Source organism: Geotrypetes seraphini, chromosome 12 (assembly GCF_902459505.1).
Source record: "Geotrypetes seraphini chromosome 12, aGeoSer1.1, whole genome shotgun sequence".
Taxonomy (NCBI): domain Eukaryota; kingdom Metazoa; phylum Chordata; class Amphibia; order Gymnophiona; family Dermophiidae; genus Geotrypetes; species Geotrypetes seraphini.
This window is the reverse complement of record NC_047095.1, coordinates 1536271-1559383: the sequence shown is the minus strand read 5'-3', so window position 1 is coordinate 1559383 and position 23113 is coordinate 1536271. Positions and strand designations below refer to the sequence as shown.

The 23113-nt window shown below is 46.4% G+C and overlaps 1 protein-coding gene across 4 annotated transcripts in view; it reads left to right on the top strand.

Moving 5' to 3' along the window:
* Positions 1-23113, top strand: part of FAM163A (family with sequence similarity 163 member A) — a 55981-nt gene that overhangs the window by 22119 nt on the left and 10749 nt on the right. For 2 of the 4 annotated variants that reach the window (XM_033915280.1, XM_033915278.1), the window contains exons 2-3: positions 2015-2161; positions 8869-8983. In XM_033915280.1, the coding sequence (XP_033771171.1) occupies positions 8891-8983 (93 nt within the window). In that variant the 5' untranslated portion in view covers positions 2015-2161; positions 8869-8890. Of the gene's footprint in view, positions 1-219; positions 339-2014; positions 2162-8868; positions 8984-23113 lie in introns of those variants that run through there. The other 2 variants (XM_033915279.1, XM_033915281.1) reach the window with 2 other exon arrangements.

Below are 23113 nucleotides of genomic sequence, written 5' to 3'. Positions count from 1 at the left end.
TAAATTAATGTAAACCGTTCTGAGCTCTCTTGGGAGAACGGTATAGAAAAATTGAATAAATAAATAAAATTTGTATCCATCCTTCAACTCAATTGCCTGCCTGCTGCCTGAACATACTCCCACAGGATCTGCACTACTTATTAATGCCCAGACTCTGCATCTGCTTCTACTTTTTACCCCTCTCTCATTCCTCTACCCTCTATTTCTCTGTGCATACTTGCAGAATAAAATCAGAAAGGAAACAGCCTGTGAAATATTGACCAGACTTGCTGAGTTGAGAAGATAAAGTCTCTCCGAGCGCCCTCCCTTTCATCCAGCTCTACCTCCATTGTGTGGAGGTATGTTGGATTTCTGTCTCTGAAACAAAAGCCATACAGTGGCAAGGTTTACAGTGGCATAGCAGGGCTGAGCAGCGCCCGGGGCCCTGATGCCCTTCTCCCTCCCTCTTCCCTGCCCCCCCTTCTTCCCCCCTCCCCCTCCGCCTACAAGCGCACCCCTTCCCCTGCACTTTATTATCTTTGGCTACGAAGTAGCTGCTTGCGTCAGCTTCGGCAGCCTCTCTGATGTCACTTGCTAGGCGTGGGTCCCTCAAGAGATATCGGAGAGAGTGACGAAGCCAATGCGAGCAGCTATGTCATGGCTGCTCAGGGCAAAGGGAAGGGGCACGTGCGAGTAGCAGGGAGGGATGGAGAGCAGGAGGGGTGCCAGTGCCCCGAGGAAGTCTGCGCCTGGGGCTGACCGACCTCCCCCCCCCCCCCCGCACCCCCTTACTGCGCCACTGGCAGTTTATATCTAATCCATTCTATTTGGTGCCACTTTTGGCAAATCTGTATTAAGTGTATTGTACAGAGAATGGAAATTCATCAATCAGCCAGAGTCTGGAACCTCTCTTTTCATTAAAACATCTGGTAACCCTATCCAGCACTGCTCAGATAGGGTTACCAGATTTTTACCTTAAAAAGGACACATTGCCCCATTCCGTCCCCAGTCATGCCCCATTCCACCCTGACTCTGCCTATGCCTCATTCCCACCCCCATGCAAACTTCATCTTCTTCCTTGAGCTCAGGGCCGCATTTGGAGGGCCTTTGAGCATGCACAGACGCGACATGATGATGTCATATGCCCCAGCCTCGCCCCACACCTCATCTGTTCTTCCTTGAGTCTAGGCCGCATCTGTGAATGCGAAGAAATGATGTCACATGCATGCATATGACATCATTGCATTGAATTTACACATGTTTGGCGGCCCCTCAGATGCAGCCCCAAGCTCAGGGCTTTGCAAAACACAGACAAACTGGTATTGGAAGTCCCTGAGCTCGGGGCCTTGTCTGAAGGGCTTCTGAGCATGCACAGATGCAATGCGATGATGTCTCGTGCATGCATGTGACATCATTTCTTCGCATTCACAGATGCGGCCTAGACTCAAGGAAGAACAGATGAGGTGTGGGGCGAGGCTGGGGCAGAATGGGAAAGGGCCACATGTCCTCTTTTTTTTAATGAAGAAATCTGGTTGAGGTCTTGCATATGGAAGAACATTTTAGGGGCAGACAGAATTGTGGTTCATATTGGGATTTAGAGAGAGATAGAACTGCATTTGGAGTGAGAGAGGGAACTGTGGAGGTTGGAGCCTGAGAAAGGAAAAGCCAGAAAGGAATTTCAATTCCTATGCAAAACATTACAGATAAATGTTACTTAAGTTTAAAATATTGTGCACAGAATTTTCAGTTTTCTTGCACAGAATTCTGCCAAGAGTATTACATGTATGCAGCACTGAAAAACCTTCCCCCCTCCTAGAACCCCCTCCTTTCTCCATAACCAAAAGTTCTTTTGCATAGGAGCCAGCTGTGAGGGTGCTGAGCACTCTGAAATTTCAGAAACTGTTTTCAATTTGTCCAGAGAAGCGTAATTTGTATTGTGTTTGCAATGTTGTCTATGCTGTTATGTAGGAACAGCTAAAAACGTACTTACCCAGAGACAAGTGACTTGGATTAATTCTTATTTCTACCCATGTAGAAGGTATCTTCACCTATGAATTGACCCCTGCATACCTGTGGATGCTCTGACAGCACAATTCTGCCAAAAAACTGAGCGAAGTCTGCATCTGTTCGAAGAAGTGTGAAGTGGTACTCATAATGATGGGAAAGAACCAGAGAAAATGAGGTACAGGAAACAAAGAAAGAAAAGCTGCAAAAAGGGAGAGAGAGAAAAGAATGGGAAAGACTAAGCCCTTCCTATCTGTACCCTTCTCCTCTAATGCCAAGTCCCGTCTCCATCCCTTTTACTTTACTACACCACATGCTTGGAACAGCCTGCCTTGCTCGTTACGTCAGACTCCATCTCTGGCAGTATTCCAAGCCAGACTAAAAGCCCACTTATTTGAAGCTGCGTTTAAATACTGATCCAACCAACATATCTGTCTGACAGTCCCCTAATAGTCCCCAACCACCTTTTAGCCCCCTCTGTGTATCTGTCATAATTAGATTGTAAGCTCTTCTGAGCGGGGACCGTCTCTTGCATGTACAGCACTGCATGTGCCTGTTGTTGAAATAGATGAAAGACAGTAAGGAATGGCTACGAAAAGAAATAGGGATAGCAAACCAGAGTGGAGATATAAGGATGGGTATTAAGAACAGTTATGAGGCGGAGACTGGTCATTGTAAGTGATAAATCACCTGCCAGACCCTGAACTCCAAAAGGCTGACTCCCATCTGGCAGTATTCTCTCTCTTTGTCTCTCAAATGAGCTATAAATTAAATCAGATATCCAGCAGCAGCCTCCCAGTGCATTCCTGGGCACAGTGCCCGCCTGCTGGGTCAGAGACAGTGATTCAGTGCCAGCATACTAGTGATGAGCAACAAGAGTCTGATTAAATTAGGGGACCAAAGATCTGATTTTCGGCATGCAGGCCTCATTTCTTAGGTACTTGCTTCTCTCCATGCTCTTATCTCCAGGCACACAGCTGTGGAGGAGGGGTGAAAAGTAGAGAGAGGGCAATAATGTGTGGTTTTGCTCATAAAATGATTCTTAAAAGACAGAGAGGAGGAGGTGGCAGTGACAGCCCAGAGGGTGCCTTTGAAATGGTTTCATTTAATTTAATTTGCACATTTCTTGACCTGCCTTTTCAGCAAAGCTGTTTAAAATGGTGACAAAAAATAACGATGCAATCCTGTATAAAAATGTAATATAACAAGTTGTTTGAATAACATTTAAACCAGGGGTGTCCAATCTGCGGTCCTGTGAAGTATTTTGTGCGGCCCCGGTCGAGGGCAATGCAGTGTTTTCCTCTGCTGCCCCCGGGTGTTTACCGTCTTGCCGGCTCCCTCCTCTGTCGTGCTGCAGTATTTGCGTGGCCCCAGAAACATTTTTTTCAGCCAATGTGGCCCAGGGAAGCCAAAAGGTTGGACACCCCTGATTTAAACAGTCACTAATCACCCCTGGCTACATATTGGGCCCATAATAAATTATGGGGCTCATTTAAATAGTTAACAAAGAAATCAAGCTATGAATTTGTTGCAGATAGTGAAAGAAGCAAAAGTACACAATAACTATCAAAATCAAAAATTACTGCAAAACCTCTAGAACTATGATACAATGAATATAAAGTTTAACCACTGGATTGAATGAAACACAACCACGAGTATATAACCCCCCCCCCCAAAAAAAAAAAAACAACAACAAAACAAAAACCAACAACTTATGGGCTTATTGTAAAACACTGAAAACATTCTTATTTTCTAAGTATTTAGCAACTCGTTCTGTATAATTTCTTTACTGTTATTTTTGGGGGTTTTGTTTATCTTTACTTTTTATTTTTAATCTTTTATCTTATTATTGCTGGTTCACCTCCGAGTCGAGCTCCATTTTTATGAAGATGACCCAGTCTATAAATTTAAGATTTAGTTTAATTTAGTTTATTTCCAGCAACCTAAGAATATGGTTGCCAACCTTTTGCCAAAGAAAAACTCAACACCTGTCCCACCATGCCCCTCCCTTACCGTGCCCTCATGGAGCACCCCATGTCTCTTGTCATGCCTACTATGCTTATGTTTATTAATATTTATAATAATCATCTTTATTATCCCAGGACAAGCAGGCAGCATATTCTTAACTGATGGGTGACGGCACCGATGGAGCCCCGGAACAGACAATTTTAGAGTGATTGCACTCTAAGAACTTAGAAAGTTCTAGTTAGGCCGCACTGCGCGAGCGGGAAGGCGAGAAAAAAGTTTCAACAGCCGTTGAAAAAAAACGCGTTTTCTTAGCTCCGCGGAAACTAAGAAACTGGGGACCGCGTGCCTCTGTCGGGCGGGAAGGCACTCGCGCATGTGTGGTGCGGCCTAACTAGAACTTTCTAAGTTCTTAGAGTGCAATCACTCTAAAATTGTCTGTACCGGGGCTCCGTCGGTGCCGTCACCCATCATTTAAGAATATCTACCTGCTGTCCCTGGATAACACCTGTTACGGTAAGTAATTGTGCTTTCTTGTATACTGCCCAACCATGAGTTCCAGGAGGTTCACATCAAAGAAGGACTGTACAAACAGTGAAATATACATATAGGCAGAGATACAACAATATTCAAGTTACAAACTTATTAAACAGATAAGTTTTTAACAATTTCCTAAAAGCATAATATGATTGTGCTTGTGGAATCGGAGTACTTAACCAGGAATTCATTTTTCCTAACTGAAATGCTAAAGTCTTGTCCAGAAATCTCTTATAGCGACATGCTTTTAAAGATGGATACATAAACATGTAATTATTTCTATTGGACTTATGTAACTTAAATTGGGAGGATAGGTATCCTGGAGCCAGACCGAACAGTGCTTTAAAGCAAATGCAACCAAATTTAAACAAAGTTCTTGCCTCAAATGGCAACCAATGAAGCTGTTGATAAAAAGGACTCACATGGTCACTTTTTTTTTTAGCTCAAAAATCAAACGCACCGCCATGTTTTGTATTACTCATATTCAATTTAAGATTTTCTTATAAGATGTCAGGTAAATGATATTGCAGTAATCAAGGGCAGATAGAATTGAAGACTGAACCACCAACCTAAAATATGCTAAGTCTAAGGTTAAATAACAATTCAAAGTCACCCCCAACACTAAGTGGTGTATAATTAATAGAAAAATGGCATTTAATCATGACAAAAAGATGTTAATGGCTCCCATATTTTTATAAATAAAGGGTTTAATGGGTTTATGGGTTTAAAGGGTTTAAGGTTTATGATCTTATAATGAATAATGGGCTTAGAGGGAGGGTGGAGGGAGGGTTGCATTTATATTTATAAGATACAATGATAAGATGTTCAAGTGCTCTAATTAATAGTGTTTATTATGAATTCTGTACACTTGATGAAAGTTTAAAAATGAATAAAGAATAAAAAAAAAAAACCAAAGTCACCCCCAAGATCTTTATGGAAGTAGCTATGGCAAAGTTCTGATCTTTAACTTGAACTATTTTATCCGTAATCCTATCATTTGGACTAGCAAGAATGACCACACTTCGCTTTAACAGTAGTGCAATTTACAAAAATGTACCCCTCCCCCCCTTTTTACAAAACCGCGATAGTGGTTATTAGCGCAGGGAGCCGTGCTGAATGCTCCGTACTGCTTCCGATGCTCATAGAGCTGCTATGAGCGTTGGGAGCAGCGTGGAGTATAAAATAAAGCAATGCCATTCTAAAAGAAAGTAAAAGTTAAAAGAAAAAAAAAGATACAAATAGTCAATTAGTTGCGTCAGATAAGACTCCACCCTAAACTACAGCTAACCGTCCACATTAAGGTTGGCATCTCAAAAGAAAAAAAACTGTGATTATTTCACAAACTTTACATAACAGATACAGAGCACCAGTAAACAAACACTGGAAAAAACCCAAACATTTCAAGCTTATATACTGTAGAAAGCCTGTGCTAATAAGGCAGTACTAACATCAGGGCAGGACAGAATAGGCCTAATGGTTAGAATAGACTAGGAATTAGAGGACCCAAGTTCAAATCCCATCCTAGTTCTACTTCCTGTTTCTGATTCAGCAGCCGCAGCAGAGGAAGGAGGACGCAGGCAGCACCTTTGAATCGCTGCTGCACTGGCAATCCTCAGCCCATGGAGCCTCTGGAGCTGCCCTTCCTGACCCACGCCAGTGCTGGCATTGATTTTATTTACTGCTGCTGCTGCCAGGTAGACATTAATGCATTCATTTTTGTTAAACAATTAACGCATTAATAGCATTATTAGTGCATTAATTGTTCAGCCCTAGAAAAGACAAAAGGAATAAACCTCAGATGAATTTCTTGCACAAGCAAAAACCAATAATGCCTAAGAGATGTAGAACAATAGTGATTTGGATAATACAAGTGCTCATTAAGTTACATTATGCCCCCCTCTTCCCCACCCAGTGCTAGAGGTTTTTAGTGCAGGCTGGCAAGGTAAATGCTCCAACACTCATAGGAATTCTATGAGCGTCGAAGCATTTACTGCACTGGTTCACATGAAAAACCTCTAGCACAGCTTGATTAAAGTGACCCTAAGAGATTAATAAATGATCTTTTAATATATAGCAAAAATAAAAATTGTAGGAGGATTCTCAGACCAATGAATGACAAAGGGTTAAAATAAGCCAGCAGCCAGCAGCAACAGTCGCTATGAAATTAAGAGACTTAGGGCCCCTTTAAAAAACCGCAGTAGCAATTCTCCCACTGCAAATGCCCTGAAGCCCAGACTGACTGGGTAGAGTTGGCCCCATGTGCCTAAGGCCCCGCCTATAGGACAGGCTTAAGGCAACTGGGCCAATTCCGGCTGGCCCAGATGCCTAAGGCCCCTCCTATGGGTCTGCCAGCCTGCTGGACTTGGGACCTGGCCGGCCGACCAACATTCAGGTAAGTTGGGGTTCGGGGCCATTCGAGGGGGTGCGCCATGGGCAGGAGGGCCTGGAATTGCTCCTGCCCATATTCACGGGGGGGCGGGGGGCGGTTCAGGGGTGCCATCTTCGGCAGGAGGGCTTGGGATCCCTCCGGTCGGTTTGGGGTTATGTGGGGGGAGGAGTGCAATCATTGCGGTGAGGGGTGGGCCAGTTACAGGATTCTGTAACCAGCATTGCTTTTTGACAGACGCCGGTTACAGAATCCTGCTTTTAGGCAAAGGACTCCTTCGCCTAAAAGGTCTGGGTTTGGGCTTTTGGGACTTGGGCTATTTTTTTTTAGTCAGGGAATGTAGTGTAGGGATAGACATAGTGACAGTCTGGGCCAGTAGATTGCTGAACGTGCAGTTAGGCCATTCTCAAAAAAACCTCTCAATTTGGACATTTTTTTTGAGAATGGACATTTCCCTGCTGTCAACTTCAGCGTCTACAGATTTAGGCCAAAAGGGGACTTAGATTTTTTTATTTTTTTATTTTTTAATTATGCCCCTCCACGCTTATATACCACATCTTCTCTATAAAGATAGAGCTTGGCACGGTTTACAAGAAATTTAAAAAAGAAAACATAATAAAAATTAGAGATTATATAGAGAGCAGCAAAATTTACATTTTTGAAAATAGCCAAGTACTGTTTTGTTACACTGATAAGTAATGTCTTATTGGTAGTTTCTAATACCTATGTTTTTCTTGTACTCCGTTGAATTTACAAGAAAAAAAACACAAAAGTGCCATCGACTCTTGTGTGAGTCCTAGCCACATGATGAACATCATCAAGTTTTCATGGCAGAATACAAAAGTAGGTTGCCGGGCCTTTCTTCTGCGCAGTATAAATTTGAGGTTGTCGCATCAAATATGATCCTCCGCCTCCAACACTGCCCATCTGCTGCTGCCCAGAGGGGTGGTATGTCAAATCATTAGTCTGCCATCTCCGCTGAAACCTGTCCACCTTGGGAGGCCCTGCTGGTAGTGAAACTACCGATGACATAGCTTTCAGCTTCTCAGATGCGTGCAATCCCCAGTGGCATGACAAACCTATGTACCATGACTGGAGGCATAAATAGCCTCACCAAAAAAAAAAAATCACCCCAAAAACCTATTTTTATAAGGCTAATATTTATGTGCAGAACAGCAGCCATGCAGCCTTAGCTGTGTGCTGGCACTTTCTTTTCTTTTTTTCAGACATGTAAACAGTATTGTTGTTACCTCCCATCTGCCTTATAAAGCTGCAGATACATGCTATATATAAAAGAATGAAAAGAAAACCAAGGCATTTACCTCTGATCTGAAACATGCAAAACACTTTCTCATGTTCTTTGCATTGTGCAGGAATACGTAATGGCCTCGTTATTATGCATTTTAACGCCATATACAGCATATTATGCAAGTTAATTCCCACACTCAGCCCCTCTCTGCCTTGTATGGCCAGTAACCATACAGCTAGGCTCACAGTAACTTCTTGCGCTTACCCCTGAGATTGCTCAAAGGCTCCTTTTTTTCCCCCTAGTAATATATATATACTGTACTTGCTTTAAAGCCTTAGAAATTGTTACTGAGTTTTCTCAATCAGCACATTTTAGCTGTAGAAATTAGAATACCTTTTCAGTGCCTTTGTTACTTTAAGTAACCTTTCACTTGCTTGGGGGCTCTGCAGAATTACTTTTCCACCTTTACCACTTGCTAGAAATCCCCCTACTTGATACAGTGTATGTCATAACGCTTGCAGATGCATTGCTATTCAGCCAATTAAACCAGCAGCCCTGAATCCTCAAGACAACTCTCTTTTTTAAAAAAATAAATTTCAAAAATTGCTAAATAAATTTGATTTTAATCTACTGATCTCTTTTTCTGCACCATGCAGTTCTCTGGGATCTGCACGGCATGATGAAAGATATTTTAAAAAACACAATACCCCTGAGGTTCAAACAGCTAGTGTCTTGCTTTATATTTCAGAGTTTGATGGAGAATTGGTCGGATGACAGCCGGAGCTGTTGTTATCACCGGTGGAATCCTTGCTACAGTGATATTACTCTGTATTATTGCTGTACTTTGCTACTGTAGATTACAGGTATGTAATAATCTACAGAGAAAAATGCTGCATCTTATAGATCAGTGGTCTCAAACTCAAATCCTTTGCAGGGTCACATTTTGAATTTGTAGGTATTAGGAGGGCCTCAGAAAAAATAGTTAATGTCTTATTAAAGAAATGACAATTTTGCATGTGGCAAAACTCTTTATAGTTTATAAATATTTCCTTTTGGCTAAGTCTTAATAATAATATTGTCATTTATAGCTAAAGAGACATATCATCAAGAAACTGTTTTATTTTACTTTTGTGATTATGATAAACTTTCCGAGGGCCTCAAAATAGTACCTGGCGGGCTGCATGTGGCCCCTGGGCCACAAGTTTGAGACCACTGCTATGGGTACAGTAGGTAAGTCTACAAGCAAGTCACTTAGGGTTAGGCAGCTCATGCCCACAAAAATATCAATATGCTAGTCATTTATGCATCTAAGTGGCCACACAAAACTGACAATTATACAGCTACGTATGTGTTATTCTGTAACTAGATACAGTGGCATAGTAATGGGGGGGGAGGTCTGTCCCTGGCACCCTGTTGGTGTGGATACTGGCACCTCTCCTCCCCTCCACCCTGCCTATTCCCACACCTCCCCTCGCCATGCACATGCCCCCTTCCCTTGTCCCTCTAGTCGTTCACTGCCAAGTACATATTTTTTGATTATGCCCCTCCACACTTATATACCACATCTTCTCTATAAAGACAGAGATTGGCACGGTTTGCAAGAAATTTTAAAAAAGGGAAACATAATAAGAATGAGCAAAGCACTTTAATGTGCTCCTCGCGGCCGCGTCGTCTCAACCGACCAATGTCGCTTCTGGGTTCCACGCCTAGGAAGCGACACCAACGGGAGAGATGACGGGGTTGTGAGGAGCATGTGGATGTTCTTGTTGCTCGTGCCGGTGAACATCTAGAGGTACGAAGTGAAGGGAAGGGGGGATCAGGGGAGGGAATGGAGATGAGGGCAGGGGAGGGGAATTGCCGCCCCGGGTGCCTCTCTCTCTTGCTACGCCACTGACTAGATACATATCCCTGTTCATTTTTTATCTATCCCTTCCCATTCCCATGGTAGTAGTAATGACGTTTTTCTCCCTAACCCCCATGGATTTCTGCAGATTTCCATAAGTTTCCTGCTGTCCCCATCCTCTTAAACATCTCTAATGCAGTGGTGTACCAAGGGCGAAGGGGGGGGGGAGGACTGCCCCGGGTGCATGCCCTAGGGGGGTACACAGCCGGCTGGGTCCGGAACCTCCTGGGACCTGCACATCAGCGAGGCTGCCGGTCCACCCCCGCGGCCAAGAAAAAGGCTAAGAAGCCAGCGGGAGCAGCAAAAGTGCCCTTTAAGGAACGCCCTCCCGATCTGGCTCTATTCCGCCCCCTTCGTGACGCCATCGGACAGCGTTTTCAGCCATTGGTCAAGCTTGCCTGGGCGCTGCCAGAACGCTGATCGCTTTGGGCTGCGAAGAGAACAAAAGCGATCAGCGTTTTGGCATCTGGGGTCGCAGCACCCAGGCAAGGTCGACCAATGGCAGAGAACACTGTCTGTTGGTGTCACAAAGGGGGCGGGATGGAGACAGATTGGGAGGGCGTTCCTTAAAGGGCGCTTTCGCCGCTCTCGACAGCTTCTTAGCCTTTTTCTAGCACCGGATTTTCCGCTGTTTTATAGAAGCTTATATTGAAGAGAAGAACCTTAGCAGTGGTGTACCGGGGGGGGGGGGGGTGGTGTCAAAAAAATGATGGTGAGGGTGAAAAAAATCATACCCTAGGTACGCCACTGCTCCAATGTGAATGCATTTATTAGGGTGCAAAAGGGAAGGCTGACCTAAGTCGACCTGAGAAGCAGTGAAAGGGTCCTGAAGACCAAAACTACCGAAATAGTCTCAGACCTTAACACATAGAAAAGGTTGCATGAGTTCACCTTGACCCAGCAGCATAGGCGTGAGAAGGTTTATTATCAAGCAAAAATGACAACTGAGTTATGGCAGGAAGGGAGTCGGTCAATCAAGGGAGCCAAGCTAGTGATCGGCTGCTGACAGAAGCACTAGGAATAAAATACAAAGGCACTCCAAACTACACATACAGACGATGACAAATAGAAAACAAGTGAAATTCTTATAGCTGTGGAAACACCAGTCACTATCATCACTTTTTTAATTGCACATAGACCCGATGTAAAATTGGGTATAAATTTAAGGGAAAAAAGAGCCACCAGAAAGAAAAGAAAAAAGCGTAACATAAAATGCAACCCTCCCCCCCTTCCAATATGATCACTCTGTCATTATGGTAAATAACAGTGCCATTGGTTGTCCTCACTCCACCAGATCTCTGAATTGTCTATTATATCTACCTTTTCATTTAATGCTACAGCTTTCCATCTGGACTCACAAAATTCCAGTTTGCGAATTCGATTATTTGTGATTTTTTTTTCATCTAATTTTTCTTATATTTTTAAACTGTCCAAACCTTCCCGGACCTTATTGGGTGGTCTAGCGGTGACGCGTGGCAGGCGCGATCTTCCTATGCTCCTGCCCCGTGCAGAGCCGTCATCAAAATGACTGCCGTGAGTTCCCATTGTAGTCTCGAGACTACAACAGGAACTCAACGGCAGCCATTTTGATGATGGTTCTGCACAGGGCAGGAGCATAGGAAGATCACCCCTGCCCTGCGTCACTGCTAGACCACCAGGTATGGTCCAAGGACACAGGAGGGAGGAGGGGGTGGGTCAGAGCTGGCCCAAAAACTTATTCACAATTTTTCGCTCCGCATCTAACCCCCGCAAATACAGAGAGAGAGCTGTATATACTTTAACTCTTCCAGTACCCTCTGGCAAAAAGTTTGTTTATAACTATGGAAAAATGGTAGATTATTTAAACTAGTTAATAATTAAACCTGCCTCTCCCTTTTTGCTAAGCTGCGGTAGAGGTTTATATCACGGCCCAGACTGCTAAATGCTCTGACACTCATAGGACTTCTGTCTACCTTGACTTAGTAAAAGAGGACCTAAAGTTTGCCCTTTTTATGAAATTCAGACTAGACCCTTATCTACTACCTACTGGCTATCTGCTAATTCTCTGGGCTGTAGCAATGTTTTCAAACTCTGGTAGAAAGTTTAAGTTTAAAACTAAGAACATAACATAAGAATAGCCTTATTGGGTCAGACCAATAGTCCATCGAGCCCAGTAGCCTGTTCTCATGGTGGCCAATCCAGGTCACTACTAGCCAAATACTGGCCAAAACCCAAAGAGTAGCAACATTCCATGCTACTGATCCAGAGCATGCAGAATCTTTCCCCATGTCTTTCTCAATAACAGACTATGGACTTTTTCTCCAGGAAATTGTCCAAACATTTCCTAAAACCAGCTAAACTATCCGCTCTTAACCACAACCTCTGGCAACGCGTTCCAGAGCTTGGCTATTCTCTGAATGAAAACAAATTTCTTCCTATTGGTTTTAAAAGTATGTCCCTGTACTTTCTAGTGTCCCCTAGTCTTTGTAATTTTTGACAGAGTGAAAAATCGATCCACTTGTACTCGTTCTACTCCACTCAGGATTTTGTAGACTTCAATCATATCTCCCCTCAGCCGTTTCTTTTCCAAGCTGAAGAGCCCTAGCCTTTTTAGTCTTTCCTCATACAAGAGGAGTTCCATCCCCCTTATCATCTTGGTCGCTTTTCTTTTAACCTTTTCTAGTGCCACTATATCTTTCTTTAGATAAGGAAACCAGAATTTAACGCAATACTCCAGATGAGGATGCACCATGGAGCGATGCAGGGGCATTATAACCATCCCTTGTTTAATCATTCCTAGCATCCTGTTTGCTTTTTTGGCCACCACTGCACATTGGACGGAAGGTTTCATCTTATTATCTACAATGATACCCAGATCCTTTTCTTGGACACTAACCCCCAAGGTGGACCTAGCATCCACTAATTTAGGTTATTCTTCCCAATCTGCATCACTTTGCATTTGTCCACATTAAATTTCATCTTCCATTTGGACGCATAGTCATCCAATTTCCTAAGATCTTCCTGCTGTTTTTCACAATCCGCATGCATTTTAAGTTAAATAGCACCGATCCCAGTACAGACCCCTGCAGGACTCCACTGTTTACTCTCCTCCATTGAGAAAAATGACCATTTAACCCTACACTCTGTTTTCTAACCGATAACCAATTCCTAATCCATAACTGAACTTTGCCACATATCCCATGACTCTTTAATTTTCTCAGGAGCCTCTCATGATGAACTTTATCAAAAGCTTTCTGAAAATCTAGACCAGTTAAACAAGTTAATAAATAAAATTTGTTTTGTGTGAAATTCAAACTGATTTTATCAGTAAACCTACAAATTATCTTCCATCCCAATCTTTACCACCTCAGCACAGTGCAAAATAATGTTTACTTGCTCAGAGAGACGTCCTCTTCTCTCAGAATGCCCTCTGAAAAGAATATTAAAGAGAGAATTGAGTAAAACAATCTAAAACTTCAGCAAGAAATAGTTATCCCAGGACAAGCAGGCAGGTATTCTCACTAGTGGGTGATGTCATCCGACAGAGCCCCGATACGGACATCTTGCAAGCATGTCTTGCTTGAAGAAACTCAGAAGTTTCGAGATGCCCGCACCGCACATGCGCCAGTGCCTTCCCGCCCGATGCTCCGGGCGTGTCTCCTAATGGCCTTCTTTTCTGCCGCGGGTTGAGTTCTTTTGGCTCTCCTGTGCATTTATTTCTTTCTTTGATTTCTTTAAAAAAAAAAAAAAAAAATTTTCCTTCCGATACCGGGTCGGCCGCGTGGCTGGGGCCCCGCGCCTTCGACCTTGCGGTGGAGCTTTTCCGGCCTATGTCCCGGCCGATCATCGGTTTTAAAAAGTGTAGCAAGTGCCAGCGCGCGATTTCGCTCACGGACCCTCATCGACGCTGCTTACAGTGTCTGGGACCGGATCACTTCCCGAAATCGTGCCGGCCTTGCTCCACTCTGACGGCGAGAGCATTTAAGCGCCGCTGTCTGCTGTGGGAGTCCATGTTCAAGATGGAAGCTTCATCGGATCCTGCAGCTTCGACATCGACAGGTGCTTCGACTCCGACAGGTGCTTCGACTCCTTCTGCGAAGCCCTCTGCCTCCCCGGCTGTTTCGGGCCTCTTGAAACCGGCGTCGTTCACACCGGTTTCGGCCCCGGCTTCGGCGCCGGTGCCTTCATCCGTCTCCTCGGAGCAGGTATCGGCCCCGACAGTTCCTCTGGTGGTGCTCAAGGTGCCGAAGACTGGCAAGCAGAAGCACGCAGCACCCAAAGAGCGCGGAGACCGTGCGGAAGGGCCCCCTTTTGGTGCGGATCCCTCCATATCGGCTTCGTTGCGGTCCATCCTGGAGGCTCAGTTTGTGGAGCTCATGCAGACCATGGGGCCTCGGCTGATTGCCACCATCCAGGGTGACCTCCCAGCTTCGGCTTCGAGGTGCGGACCGCCCCCTCCTCCTCCTCCTCGCCACACGACCTCGTTGCTCGGTGAGGAGGAGCGGCGAGCGGTGTCCGGGTCCTCGAGGAGGTCCTCTGTTAGCGCTGTACCTCCTTTGGAACCGATTTCCTCGAGGAGGGCCTCCCTTAGTGATATGCCTCCCTTGGAGCCCATCCCCTCGAGGAAAGCCTCGTTTAGTGACCTGCCTCCCTTGGAACCGATTACCCCACCCCATGACTCAGTGTGGCGTCCACCTTCGGGGCCACCCAGTCCTGGGCATAGCAGGAAGCAGGATGAGTTCTTCTGAACCCCCTATCAAACCTGGGCGGCGTCGGGGGAGCCTCCGACTCTGCCGCCTCTGCGATCGACGGCATCGAGTCCAATCTGCTCTTTGGAGGTATCTGACCCAGTTTCTCACAGACGGGCTCGATCCCCTTCCAGGCATCGGGAGGGGCATCGATCCAGACATTCTTCGAAGCATTCCTCTCGACACTCGACCGTCTCACCTCAGAAGAAATTGTCTCGGTTGGGGTATGCTGCTTCGACTGGGTCTCCTCCTCCGGGCCCGGAGTTCGAGGACCCCGAGGTTTTCTACTCGTCCTGTTGCTCGCAGGCCTCTCTGGAGCCTGAAGCTTCTTCTTCTAGTCCGTCTCGAAGACCGGCGACGGCAGACCAACTGTCCTTTTCATCGTTCCTCAGGCAGATGGCGGATGACATGGACATTACCCTCGATGCTGGGTCTCGATATTCCAAAGAGTACCTCGATACCATGCACTTGCCTCGTCCTCCGGCAGAGTCCTTGCGGCTTCCCCTGCATAAGCTCCTCGATCAGACCTTCATGCGATGCTTCGAGTCTCCTTACTCTTTCCCTGCGGTCCCTGGCAAATTGGATGCGCGGTACCGCACGGTGCATCATAAAGGCTTCGAGGGTCCTCAGCTTTCTCACCAGTCCCTCCTGGTCGAATCCTCGCTCAAGCGGTCTCATCCTGGCCAGGTCTATGCTTCAGTGCCTCCGGGCCGCGAGGGCAGAACCATGGATAAGTTTGGTCGACGCATCTATCAGAATTCGATGATGGCGTCTCGGGTCCTGAATTACAATTTCCACTTTGCAGCCTACTTGGAATTTTTTCTACCTGTGCTTCGGAAGTTCACACCATACATCGAATCCCAGGCTAGGTTTGAGTTTGAGGAAGTGGTTGCTTCGCTGTCCCAACTTCGGCTTCAGTTGATGCAATCTGCCTATGATGCGTTCGAGCTCTCCGCCCGAGCGGCGGCCTGCTCGGTGGCGATGCGCCGGTTGGTCTGGTTGCGGACCATTGATATGGACCCGAATCTTCAGGACCGCCTTGCGAACGTCCCGTGTGCTGGGGCGGATCTTTTTGACGAATCCATCGAGACTGTCACGAAGAAGTTGTCTGACCATGAAAAGTCATTCCAATCTATCCTTCGGCCGAAGCCTAAGCCTCAGCAGTCTCGACCTTCTCGTCCGCCGTTGATTTATCAGAGGCGTTATCAGCCGAGGCAAACTCCACCTGCGAGGCAACCGGCAAAGCGTCAGCCTCCCCAGAAGGGTCAGCCTAAGTCTCAGTCGCCTGCTGTCCCTAAGACCACTCAGCCTTTTTGACTGTATCGTCGAGAGCATAACCAACCTCGTTCTGCCTCCCCCTGTTTTTCCCATCGGAGGGCGCCTCCATCATTTTTATCATCGCTGGGAGGCCATAACAACCGACCTCTGGGTCCTTACTATCATCAAGGAAGGATACTCTCTTCATTTCCATCGAGTCCCTCCGGACCACCCTCCAAGAGAGTATCCTTCCAACTTGACTCAGACCGCCCTTCTTCTTCAGGAAGCTCAGGCTTTGCTCCGGCTTCATGCCGTGGAGCCGGTACCGGCGGACCAACTGAACCAGGGGTTTTACTCCCGGTACTTCCTTGTTCCGAAGAAGACGGGCGACCTGCGACCCATTTTGGACCTCAGGGCCCTCAACAAATTCCTAGTCAGAGAGAGGTTTCGCATGCTGACACTTGCTTCTCTCTACCCTCTCCTCGAGCAGAACGACTGGTTATGCTCTCTGGATCTCAAGGAGGCCTACACTCACATTCCCATTCATCCGGTCTCCCGCAAGTTCCTCAGATTTCGGGTGGGACATCTACATCTGCAGTATCGGGTGCTTCCATTCGGCCTGTCCTCGTCTCCCAGAGTCTTCACGAAGTGTCTGGTGGTGGTGGCCGCTGCACTCTGGAACATGGGTCTTCAGGTATTTCCATACCTCGACGACTGGCTCATCAAGGCCCCGTCAGCTCCAAAGGTCATTTCGGCGACCTTGACAACGATCTGCTTCCTGCAGAGCCTGGGCTTCGTGATCAATTTTCCCAAATCTCATCTGCAGCCTACCCAGTCCCTTCCCTTCATCGGGGCGGTACTGGACACCATTCAGCTTCGAGCATTCCTTCCTCCTCAGCGCATGGATGCTCTTCTTCGTCTCTGCCAGTCTGTGTCTTCTCGCCAGTCCATCTCAGCGAGACACATGATGGTCCTCCTGGGCCACATGGCCTCTACAGTGCATGTGACACCCTTTGCCAGGCTCCATCTCAGAATTCCTCAGTGGACCCTAGCTTCTCAATGGACTCAAGTGTCAGACCCGTTGGCTCGACACATCATAGTCACTCCTGCTCTTCGGCAGTCTCTACTTTGGTGGATGACCTCTTCGAATCTATCCAGAGGTTTGCTGTTTCACACTCCTCCTCATCAGAAGGTTCTCACAACCGGTTCCTCGACCTATGCCTGGGGGGCTCTTCTGGATGGGCTTCGCACTCAGGGATTCTGGACCAGTGCGGACCGCCTCCATCAGATCAATCTTCTGGAGCTCAGAGCCATCTTCTATGCTCTTCAAGCTTTTCAACATCTGCTTCACGACATGGTGGTCCTCATCCGTACAGACAACCAGGTCGCCATGTATTATGTGAACAAGCAGGGGGGCACGGGATCGGCCTCCCTCTGCCAGGAAGCTCTCAGAGTCTGGGATTGGGCAGTTCGCCACAATGCCTTCCTCAAGACGGTCTACATTCAGGGGAAGGACAATGTCTTGGCAGACAACTTGAGTCGTCTCCTCCAGCCTCACGAATGGGGACTCTCCATTCCAACCCCCTTCATCAGATATTTGCACATTGGGGGACGCCTCAAATAGACCTCTTTGCGGCTCCCCATAACTTCAAGCTGCCTCAGTTTTGCTCCAGGATCTACACTCCTCATCGACTCGAGGCAGATGCCTTTCTGCTGGATTGGGGGAATCGATTTCTGTATGCGTTTCCTCCATTTCCTCTCATTCAGAAGACTCTGGTCAAGTTGAAATCAGACCAAGCCACCATGATTCTAATAGCTCCTCGGTGGCCCAGGCAACCTTGGTTCTCCCTTCTACTTCAACTCAGCAGCAGGGAGCCATTCCTTCTTCCAGTGTTTCCTTCACTGCTTACTCAGCATCAGGGATCTCTACTTCATCCCATCCTGCAGTCTCTCCACCTGACAGCTTGGTTCCTCTCAACATAACTCCCCACCAGTTTTCCCAGGCTGTGAGGAATGTCTTGGAGGCTTCCAGGAAGCCTGCTACTCGTCAATGCTACTCCCAGAAATGGACTAGATTTTCTTCATGGTGTATTTCCAATTCTAAGGAGCCTCATCGAGCCTCCCTATCCTCTGTGTTGGATTATCTTCTACACCTGCCTCAGTCCGGTCTCAAGTCGACATCTATACGAGTCCACCTGAGTACTATTGCGGCTTTCCATCAGCCTCTACAAGGGAAACCTCTCTCTTCTCATCCTGTGGTTTCCAGATTTATGAAAGGACTTTTTCATGTCAATCCTCCTCTCAAACCGCCTCCAGTGGTTTGGGATCTAAATGTTGTCCTTTCTCAGCTTATGAAACCTCCTTTTGAGCTTCTGAGCAAGGCTCCACTAAAGTTTCTCACTTGGAAAGTGGTTTTTCTGGTGGCCCTCACATCTGCTCGCAGGGTCAGTGAGCTTCAGGCCTTGGTGGCGGACCCACCTTTCACTGTTTTCCATCATGACAAGGTGGTCCTCCGCACTCATCCGAAATTCCTAGCTAAGGTGGTTTCTGAATTTCATCTCAATCAATCCATCGTGCTTCCAGTGTTTTTTCCAAAGCCTCATTCTCATCCTGGAGAATCAGCTCTGCACACTCTGGACTGTAAACTTGCTTTGGCTTTCTACTTGGATCGCACCAAACCACACAGAACGGCTCCTCAACTTTTCGTCTCCTTTGATCCGAACAAGTTGGGACGACCTGTATCGAAGCGCACCATCTCCGACTGGATGGCGGCTTGTATCTCTTTCTGCTATGCCCAGGCTGGATTACCCCTTCCCTGTAAGGTCACAGCCCATAAGGTCAGAGCAATGGCAGCCTCTGTAGCCTTCCTCAGATCGGCACCGATTGAGGAGATTTGTAAGGCTGCCACTTGGTCCTCGGTTCATACATTCACCTCTCATTATTGTCTGGATACTTTCTCCAGACGGGATGGGCAGTTTGGCCAAACTGTGTTACAAAATTTGTTCTCCTAAGTTGCCAACTCTCCCTCCATCCCATTGAGGTTAGCTTGGAGGTCACCCACTAGTGAGAATACCTGCCTGCTTGTCCTGGGATAAAGCAATGTTACTTACCGTAACAGTTGTTATCCAGGGACAGCAGGCAGCTATTCTCACGTCCCACCCACCTCCCCTGGGTTGGCTTCTCTGCTAGCTACCTGAACTGAGGAGACACGCCCGGAGCATCGGGCGGGAAGGCACTGGCGCATGCGCGGTGCGGGCATCTCGAAACTTCTGAGTTTCTTCAAGCAAGACATGCTTGCAAGATGTCCGTATCGGGGCTCTGTCGGATGACATCACCCACTAGTGAGAATAGCTGCCTGCTGTCCCTGGATAACAACTGTTTCGGTAAGTAACATTGCTATATGTAGCAACGTGTAGTTCTTATAGATAATATTTCCATATGTAAAGGGAAAGAGCAGCCCTGCACAACATACGACCCATGGGCTGCTCAAAACGGCTCTCACTGCGGCCCGTGCCTGATACGGCTCTTACTCCGCTTTCCTGCCCGTGGGGGTTCATACCATGCCAGCTTCTCACACTGACAGGAACCACCAGCTGGAAGCATCACTCGCGCGCGCCTCAACAATAGACCTCAGCGTGAGAAGGGGGAAGGGGTGTTGAGGGAAGGCGAGCTGTGAAAATATACATTTCCTTTTTCTTGTCACTGAAGCAGGAAGGCCCGGGTGCAGGAGAAGTGTTCCGGTTTGCCTAGAAACTGCTCGAGGTAAAGCCATTCTGCGGTCGCGGGCAGGATCCTGTGCTTCGCAGCAGGCTCTTGACAAGAAAGGGAAAATCCAGAAAATAATACTTCCAAGGCTAGAAGGATTGGGAAGATGATGTGAATATGAAAATTTGCAGAAAGAAGACGATATGGAGCAGCCTTTTTTTTTTTTTTTTTTTTTGGCTCACTGAAGAAACTGGCATCAATGCCTGACCATACAGATATGTCCTTGAGTCCTGAAGAGCGGGTGCATGCTTTAAGTAAACTTGGCTGCAATGTCACAATCGAGGACATTACTCCACACCGCTACTTCTGATCTGGGGTAGAGATGGAACGGATGGCAGCTGTACATTTAGAGGAGGGAAACCTGGAAAAATGCATTTGTTCTTAATAACAAGTTTATAACTTGTTTGTAGAAAAGCTCCCTAATCAAAGAGACTGTACTATACCATCGAGTGTACTGTACCAGAGAAAAAAGATATTATGAAGAAATTGAAGGATGTAGCCTTTCCCCAAACAGATGAGTTAAAGAAAACTCTTTTAAAGAATTATGGAATGGAATACCAGGAACACATCCAAGGCAGGAACAAACTGCAGACTGAATACCTAAAGAAATTTGAGCCGCAGCAAATGATTGAAGAGGAAAAGAAGCAAACTATACAGATACGGCAGCAACAGTTTAACTGCAGTCGACTCTGCTTAAGTGCAAGGCCTCCGGACTGAACTGCCATGTGCACTTAAACGGATGTGCGCTTAATAGCACTTTTTAGTCAGGCGGTCATTTAGCCAGTATCGGCAGCTACCTGGGGTGATGGTGGCAACAGCAAGCAGTGCTGGTGAGTGTTCGGCGTGCTGGTGTAGGCCTCCCGTCTACTTGCTGCCTATGATGGCTTGCTATGCTGTGACATTCCGGGGGAGAGGGGGGGATAGTAAATGCGGTGCAATAAATACAGAGGACCCGTGATTGCATTTAACCGGAGTGAATGTAATGTGAAAGAATAGAGGTGGGACCTATGACATCAGTGCACATAAGTGGATTGTGTGCTTATCAGAAGTGCAAATATCCGGAGTTAACGTCTATTGACTTTAATGTAAAAAAAACTAGGACCGTGGTGGTAGGGTGCAGATAACCAGAGCGTGCACTTATCCGACGTGCACTTAGGTGGAGTCGACTGGTATTTTGAAGATCAGCTCAGGAGGCAAGATTTAGCCTGAGATCAGATAAACATTAAAGAGCATTTGAAGGCATCTGAGCAGATTGAGGAAAACATGTCCTGTTTTTCCATTCCTAAAAATACCACCTTGTCTAATGTAATCTTCGATCAGATCCTTAAGAGTGATGGAACTATGTATGCTGGACAGTCTCCTCCAGTAAACAGAGCTTTAAAGCCTGGCAGCCACTTTAAGTGCCATGCAGAATCAGATGGTCGAAGGGCTCCGAAGTGTAGTATTGCCAAGGGATCTGTCTCACAAGTTTCTGCTGCTGGCAGATGTAAACACAGCACAAGAAATAGAGACTTGTGGCATTCTCTGTGGAAAACTGATGCATAATGAATTTACTATTACCCATGTAAAAGTGCCAAAGCAGTCTGCTGGGCCAGACTACAGTACTGTGATTTGGAGAATGTAGAAGAATTATTCAGTGTTCAAGATCAACATGATCTCCTCACAGAAGAAAGACAAAGAGAGAGACCTTGACCAAAGGGGAAAGACAGGAGGCAGATGCTGGAATATGGGAGGTGCAGATGCAGACAAAAGAGACAGAGGGGGAGAGACCCTGAGGAAGAACAGAGAGATGGAAGATCATAATAGAGGGAGACCTGGAACTAAGGTGGTGATAGGTACAAAGGAGAATTGACACTGGATCTGGGGAGGGTAAGCAGAGGGAAAAGAGATAGAGACCTGGACCCAAAGGGGTTGAGGCTGGATTGTGAAAGAGATGTTGGATGCTCAGTCAGAAGGAAGTCCAACCAGAAACTAATTAAATCACCAGACAACAAAGGTAGGAAAAATGATTTTAATTTCAATTTAGTGATCAAAATGTGTCAGTTTTGAGAATTTATATCTGCTGTGTATATATGAAAAATGAAAAGAAAAAATTGCATTACAATTAGTAAAGGGGGCAGGATCTGGGACAGAGCTTGGGTGGGTTTAGGGCGGAGCTTGGGAGGTCTGTGGTTGGGGGTACTTAGCTTGAAGTAGTTGAGAAACATTGCTGTAGGCAATCAGCCACTCCCAGTGCCTCTCCTTCTCTCCCATCCTCTTCCCTGCTGGCACCCCCTACTGGTGTCTCAGGGCCTGTATGGAAGGCCTCTGCACATGCGCAAATGTCGACGAGATGATGTCACGTATGTGCATGATGTCATCATGGCAACATCTGCGCACTTCTGGATGCCTTGAGCCATTTCCACTACCTGCGGCCCTCGCTACATTTTCCTACTTCATTTCAGCCCCGGATCATTTTTGAGTTATGCAGGCCTGTGTTAGAGCTATACTAACATCGGGGGCGCTAGAGGGCGCGATAGGAGATGGCAGCGTGATCAGTGAGCTCTGACAATACAAGGAAAATAATCGAAATATAATCATATTTATCCTTTGTGGATTTTCAATATCTTTAGCCCTCTGCTTTCACCTCTTATGATGGCTACTTCTAAGGTAGGCAAACGACACAAACCTGAACCTACAACGCCTCAAAAAGCAACTGAAGACAAATCGGATCCTGAATCAAACCATGCGCTCCTCACGGAGCTGCGTGCCATAAAAGAAATTGTCAATGAAACGAAGGAAGACACCTCTGAAATAAAACAAGACCTATCTGAGCTGAAACAGGACTTGGCACAACTGTCTTCTAGGCTGGATAATGTTGAAGCAGTGCAAACATCTTCTCAAGCAACCATTAAAAGCCTGCAAGTGCAACTGAAAAAAATGCCACAGCTTGAAAATGATCTCGAAGACCTTCAGCTTAGATCACGTAGAAATAACCTACGTGTACTTGGGATCCCTGAAGGCAAAGAAGGAGCGGACATATTATCTTTTATGGAAAAGCTAATCCCTGATATCCTGGATTTACAATTTTCACGCGATTTCGAATTGGAAAGGGCACACAGGGTCCCCTCGTTTCGCCCCACGAACGCCAGGTATCCAAGAGCCATCATTGTAAAGTTTCTCCGCTACACTCAACTTTCTGCTGTTATGCAGCGTGCTAAGGTGAAATCTCCTCTCAAGCTGGATACCCACACAATTTTATTTGTTCCTGATCTTACCAAAAATGCAGCGCAGAGAAGGAAGCAGCTCCTCACCTACCGTCCGAGGCTCAGAGAGCTCAAGGCTCAATTCGGTTTGCTGTT